This window comes from Rhincodon typus, chromosome 14, assembly GCF_021869965.1.
Source record: "Rhincodon typus isolate 14 chromosome 14, sRhiTyp1.1, whole genome shotgun sequence".
NCBI classification, from domain to species: domain Eukaryota; kingdom Metazoa; phylum Chordata; class Chondrichthyes; order Orectolobiformes; family Rhincodontidae; genus Rhincodon; species Rhincodon typus.
In genome coordinates this window covers 66,247,717-66,254,736 of record NC_063345.1, presented here as the reverse complement: position 1 = coordinate 66,254,736, position 7,020 = coordinate 66,247,717, and the positions used below count along the sequence as shown (strand labels likewise).

Below are 7,020 nucleotides of genomic sequence, written 5' to 3'. Positions count from 1 at the left end.
TCTGATGCTGCCTGGCCTGCTGTGTTCATCCAGCTCTACACCTTGTTATAATAAATAGACAATGTTGGATTTGAGTTAGGACATGACCTGACTCAACTGTTAAGTCAGCACAAAGGATTTCTCTCCATACTCACGAAAAGTAGCCTCCTATGGTGGGGTAGGGGCGTAATATAGAATATAGCTGGAACCAGTGATGTATTTGGGCATGATTCACATGGGCACAGAGAGGACCAACGCTACCAAAGACAAATATATTGGACATTCAACTTCAACTGTTTGTGGGATCTTGCTGTCCATCGTATGATCGACACATATGTAACAGATTTGTCAGATTAGTTCAAAGTATTTGGAAGATTTCACCACTTGCCTAATACATGCAATAGACTGGTACGCTAAAACATTTCTTACATCTTTAAATATTTCAAGGGCCCTTTTCATTGAAAAGCGATATTTAGGCAAAGTAATCATGAATTATTTATTACTTTCACATCACCAAACAAAACAAAAAAAAAGAAATAGCTGTTTAAAACATTGAATTGTTTTGTGAGGAAGCTTAGAGGTAATGGAATAAAAGGGACAGTATCAACACGGATACACAACTGGCCGAGTGATACGAAAGAGAGAGTGGTGGTGAACAATTGTTTGCAAACTGGGGGAAGAGTTATATTGGAATGTCACAGGAGTTGGTGTTGGGACCCTTGCTGTTTATGATATATGTTGATGTTGGTCTTTGTGTACAGATCACAATTACAAAACTTTTAGATGATACGAAATCTGAAAGCATTGTGAACCACAAAGAGGACAAAGTAGACTTCAAAAGGACATAGAAGGTTGATGGAATGGGTGAATAAGTGGAAGATAAAATTTAATACTCTGGCTGATTCATTTTAGTAGGAAGAACACGGAGAGACAGTAGAAAAGAAAGCATCCTTCAAAAGGAGTTGCAAGCGTAGCGGATCTTGGTGTATATGTGCATAAATCGCTGAAGGCTACAGGTTGACAGCACAGTCAATAAATCATATAGAATACAGTGCTTTATCAATAGAGGCGTAGCCTATCAAAGTAAGTAAGTGATGATCTACCCCTACAAAACACTGGATTACCCTCAGTTCAGCATCCAGTTGTGAGCACCACCTTTAAGAAGGGTGTGAAGATATTGGGAAAAGATTCACAAGAATATTTCCAGGAATGAGCAACTTAAGTCATGTGGGTAGATTAGAGAAGTTGGGACTCTTCTCCTCAAAGAAGAGAAGGTTGAGAGGAGGTGAGGGGACTAGACAGAGCACATAGGGAGAAATTGTTCCCATTGGCAGAAGGATCAAGAACTGGAGGGCTCATATTTAAGGTCATTGGAAAAAAGAAACAACAAAGACATAGCAAGAACTAATTCCGTGCAGAGCATTGTTAGTTTCAAGAATGGACTGCCCGAGAGTGTGATGGAGACAGCTTCTATCATAGTATCATTCGAAAGAGGATTGAATCATTATCTTCAATGCTACAGGAAAATGATGTTTGTGTGACACTAAGTGAATTGATCGTGCAGAGAGCATGCATGAATATGGCCTCCTTATGTGCTGTAAAATTCTATGATTGGAGAGGTATGCAATGGAAAATCACAGAAAAATAGAACGGTTATTTTTCTGTGATTTTCCATTGCATACCTCTCCAATCATAGAATTTTACAGCACATAAGGAGCCATTCAGTATATTATACCTGTGCCTCTGAATTAACAAGTGCTGCAGAGTTTGCAAACACAAACACATTGCTCACCACATTCCCATAACGATCATTGAACTCCATTCCAAAGTAATCTTCCTCAACAAGGTTCAAGCGTTGGCAGACACAATCGAAAAGAGTCTTTCCGGTGGCTTTTTGCTGAGGAAAGGTCACATGAAGAAAGAATCACCTATCAATCTGCATCAGTTGGACATTGCTAAAGAGCTGTGAGCATTCATTACCAGTGAGGTACTGGCAAGCTTCACAACACCCATGAGGGCATTCACCTGGGACAGCCAGTAGTACCACATGGATCAATACCTGGCTACATTGGGCAAGCTCCATTCTGGTGCAAAATTAATTTGCTTTGCTGGGGGAGATCAGTTTTATATTAGTAACACAGGCATAATTTCTAACCGGAGATATTTGCAAATTGATGAATAAATGGACTTAAGCTTAATGATGGGGGTTTTTAACTTCTGTGTTCACCAGGTTTTGTCACGCATTGGCTTTGATCAGAGACTGACCAAGCAGAAGAAGAAAGCAGAGTCAGTATGGCTTACATGGTATATCCATCAATCGAATGAGCCTTAAATTGGTGGTAGCTCCAGGTGGTCACAGCAATTGGAAACCATTGTGTCAGTTCTTAATTAACATCCAGAGGAATACTCATATCTGGTGCCTCCACTGCATAGGAGAAACCCTGCTGTATGGGCTGATATAAACAAAGTTCCAGCTAACTGAAGGAAGGTCCATGCCATGGCCTGTCAGACTCTTAATCAGCTTACAGCTGCTCTTAGTATTGAATGGACAGGACTGAAGAGGCTAAATGGCCTCACCATGTTCCTGAACCAACGTTTGTTTATGCATCTGTGAATCCAAATGTGCTTGTGTGTGTTTTGTGTGTGACTGTGTGTGTTTTGTGTGTGATTGTGTGTGTTTTGTGTTATATTGCGTGTCTGTCTGCCTGTGTGTGCGTCTCTGTGTGCATGTGTGTGTGCATATGTGTGTGTATGCATACGTGTGTGTCTGTTTGCATGTGTGTGCGTGTGCGTGTGCGTGTGTGTGTGTGAGAGAGAGAATGGAATATTTACCTGCTTTTTTTTTTCCAAATGCAGATTTATGGCATGGTTTAACTGCTTTCTCTTCAAACGTTTGTCATGTTATGGAGTGTGTAAGTCTAGTTGATGGTTTAGATACATTAATACAGTCACCCAAACTGACAACATTTACAGGAACTATATATATTTGAATAAGTTACTTCCCAAATCTTGTAAACTATTCAGCTAAAATGCGTTGGAAGATTGGGCCATCCTACTGTTCAAAAAGCATACCCATTTACACGACATCCATTTCCCTTCTCTCCCTGAAAATACTTTACATCCTCAGCCATTGACTGTTAGCAGATAACATAATAGCTGCATTTTGACTGAAGTCTGCCTCTGCACCAGCCAGATGCAATAAAGTGTGGTGGCTGATCTATTTAGTCTTTATAGGGATGTCCCAGGAGTGTGTCCGTGTCATGTGAAAGTGAAGAATTAGTGGGAGGCTTTTCAGGAGTATATCATTATGGTTCTCATCTTGTTTCGTTAAATACTGTGTTTAGTTCAGCCTGTGATCTACGTCAGAACTGGCTTTTCTTAAAGTCGCTGTGTTCGTGTTTAGTGAGCCCATCCATGTCAGCTGGTAACCAAACTAACCATTAATGTGTCCAAATGAATAATAACTATAATTCCACACAAAGCAAGATGCTTTCGCAAGCTAAACAAAACAGCAGCTATTTATCAGTAATCAGTCCACAGTGGTTGGAGGAACTCCAGCTTAGCATTTTCAAGGGGTTCTCTATGTTTCTTTGATGTGTCTACTCCCATTACCAGGAGAGATTTCCCACAATGGCAATATAAACAAAGTGATCCTAATTTTAATGCATTTTAGCGTTTGAAGATAGTAAATCCATTTGAAGGAGTTGAATGTGGATTTTTCAAAAGCATACTAGAATACCTAATTTTTTTTAAATTTGCAAATACAATTTACATTACTTTCTTTTATCCTTTTAAAAGCAAGCACTAAGCAATGTTTCTGTTGCACAGAGCTTTAGTCAGTAACCTCTTTTTGAACATCCACCTCAGGAAGGAATTTTTGTTCTTAGAGAGGGTCAGGAAATAATTGCCCAGACTGATAGCAGGATTTAAAGGGTTAAGATATAAAGAAGGGTTGCAAATCCAAGATTCATACCATATGAATACTGCTCCCTTGTTTTCGGAAGGTTCAAAAAAGATTGAATTGATGTTTTTAAAATGATTAAGGAATATGCTAATCAGGGTTAAAAAAAATTATTTTCTCTGGAGCAGAGAGACCAGAATGAGGGAATAAAATCCTAAAATTAAAGATGTAGCTGGCATCAGAAGGGTGCATGTAAGTTAATCAAATGAGAAAGGGATCTTTTCTTTGCCAAATAATTGAAATGTCAAACAGTGCCATTCAATGTAATCATAGCTAAATTCAATATAATTTTTCATCAAGTGGATTAGTTGCAGTTTTGCCTCTGAGTGGGAGAATGACTGGGGAGGTGTTGAAGAAGACAGAACTAGAGGAAAGCAGAGGCTGAATTTTCACAAAAACATAAGAGGCGCTGTGCCATTTTGAAAATGGCCCCGGAGGCCCGAATGTGGTGGTCCTACCTGAACACAGTACACACTATTTCTGTGGGGGAGTGGGGGCAGCTTCTAAATTGTACAAATGTGGTTCATGGGAGCAGATGCCCTTATTAAACAACAACTGCCTCCAGACATCTGTGATCTTCAATGGCCTGGAGTAGGAAAAACAAAGAGTGGGGTTAAGACCAGATATGAGCAGGTCTCATCTTCGTGAAGTTGCTTGTACTCTTTTGGAAAGGTAATATACCCCTTTGATATGGTGCTGTGTTAACTTTGGATATGTCTGGTGTCCTTTGGGAGATGTTAAAAATGGACATGAATATTACATGAAAGTACATAAATTCGTTGGAATCCTAAAATTTAACTGTCAGAAAGAACTGTGAAGGTGTGAAGGCTTTTAAAATTCCTACCTTTAAAATATTTGAAGAGAAAACTGTCTAGAGTTTTTTTTTAAATTGCTTTCTTTTAGCCTCCCTATGTTGACATAAACTTAATAATTACCATTACTGCATTAGTGTCACATGACTAATTTCCATTTCCTTTATTTATCACAGCAGGGTGTCTGCCATTTCACAGTTTGTGTGATTGCTACAACAGATTATAAACTCTTTAAAATGAGACAATTAATTCCAATACTTGTTTTTAACAAGGCATTTTGGAAATTCAATTCAGTGAATTTTTTGAAACAGTGGATTTTTCAACATTTAAAAAAAATTTACCTCATCTTGACATACGCCTTGAGATCTCACCAGGATGGCAACTGGATGAGTTGATATTTTAGGTGAAACAGTAAAGAGTGATGAGCAGGGGGCGTGAGTTGGCTCTAAATTGACATAGTAACATGGAGCATGGAGAGTGTGTTGGAATACAGGAGTGAGGAAATGAGGGGGATTTGTGAATGTTGAAGGGCTTATTTTTACTGCTTTTTAAGAAAATCTCAGACAAGTGCTAGAACAGTGAGACTGGCCTTCCACTCAACACACCTAGTAACTTTTGAACTCTTTCCAGTTCTTAATAACATGGGTGGCACAGTGGCTCAATGGTTAGCACTGTTGCCTCACAGCACCAGGATTCGATTCCACCCTCGGCCAACTGTCTATGTGGAGTTTGCACGTTCTCCTCGTGTCTGCCTGGGTTTCCTCCGGTTTCTTTCCACAGTCCAAAGATGTGCTGGTTAGGTGAATTGGCCATGAGAAACGCAGGGTTACAGTGGATGGGTCTGGATGGAATGCTCTTTGGACGGTTGGCGTGGACGCGATGGGCCAAATGGCCTGCTTCCACACTATAAGGATTCTATGAATGACTGGTCAGTCAGTCAAGCCTTGATGCGTACAAATTCCCAGAAAAATTTCTAAGAGAAATATAAGTCATAATTTAGAAAGATTAATCTAGAATAACCAGCATAGATTTGTTAAAGGAAGTCTGTGTTTGACCATTTTTTCAGGGAGCTTAACAGAAGTTGAAGAAAGTAGCATGATTGATGTAGTACAGAGGGATTTTAGCACAATGTTTGATGAAGTAACATTTGGCTGACTGATTGAAAAGCTCATGAAATCCAAGGGAATTTTTTTTTATTAATTTGCTGGATGAGTGTTTATTACCTACCCCTAAGTGGGTCTGGAGTTGCATGTTGTTCAGACCAGATAAGGACAGCAGTCTCCTTCCCTAAAGGGCATTAGTGAACCAGATGCTTCTGCCCCCAACAATTGATCATTAAATTCTGAATTCCAGAGTTTTATTGAATTAAAATTCCACCATCTGCCACAGTGGGATTTGTACCCAGGTCACTGATTTAACAGTCCAGTGATAATACCACTAGGCCATCACTTCCACTTGTGGAAAGCTGTGTTACAATTTGGCTTTGTGGTTGGAAGCAAAAGGTATGTAACCAGGTGTTTCTCTGACAGGAAGACTGTTTCCAGTCAGATGCCACATGGTTCAGCACAGGATCCCTCACTTTTCCTGCTGCATTCCAATGAATTAAACCTAAATACAAGGGACATGATAAAGAAGTTTGCAGTTGATATGAAAATTAATTGTGGAGTTTTTGTGAGAAAGAAAGCCGTAGACCACAGGACTGTAACAGTGGAATGGACAGAGGGAAAGAATAGCACCAAATAGAATCCAATCAGGAGAACTGTGAGGGAATGCATTTGGGGAAGACCAACAAACCTTAAGACCATAAGACATGGGGACTGAAGTAGGCCATTCAGGCCATCGAGACTGCTCCACCATTCAAAGAGATCTGATAATCCTCAACTCCACTTTCTTGCCTTTTCCCTATAAACTTTGATTCCCGCACTAATTAAAAATGTATTTATCTCAACCTTGAATATCCTTACTGATCCAACTTTAACAGGCATCTGCAGTAAAGAATTCTGGAGATTCACTATCCTCTAAGAGAGGAAATTCTTCCTCATCTCTGTCTTAAATGTGTGACATCTTATTCTGAGGTTGTGCCCTCCGGTGCTAGAGTCTCCCACAAGGGGAAACATCCTTCTCACATCTAAACTGTCAAGTCCCCTAAGAATCTTGCATGTTTCAATAAGGCCACCTCTCATTCTTCTGTATTCCAATGAGTTCAGGCCCCATCCACTCAAATTCTCCTCATAAGACTGTCCCTCCATAGCCAGTATCAGCCAAGTG

General features: G+C 39.8%; 1 protein-coding gene across 1 annotated transcript in view; it reads right to left on the bottom strand.

Annotated features, from left to right (window-relative positions):
• Nucleotides 1-2,028, bottom strand: part of LOC109920156 (FERM domain-containing protein 7-like) — a 41,406-nt gene extending 39,378 nt beyond the window's left edge. The window contains exons 1-2 of the mRNA XM_048604954.1: nucleotides 1,960-2,028; nucleotides 1,772-1,876 (exon numbers count right to left, since the gene is read on the bottom strand). Coding sequence (XP_048460911.1) covers nucleotides 1,772-1,876; nucleotides 1,960-2,028 — 174 coding nt within the window. The remainder of the gene's footprint in view (nucleotides 1-1,771; nucleotides 1,877-1,959) is intronic.
• Nucleotides 2,029-7,020: the final 4,992 nt, after the last annotated feature.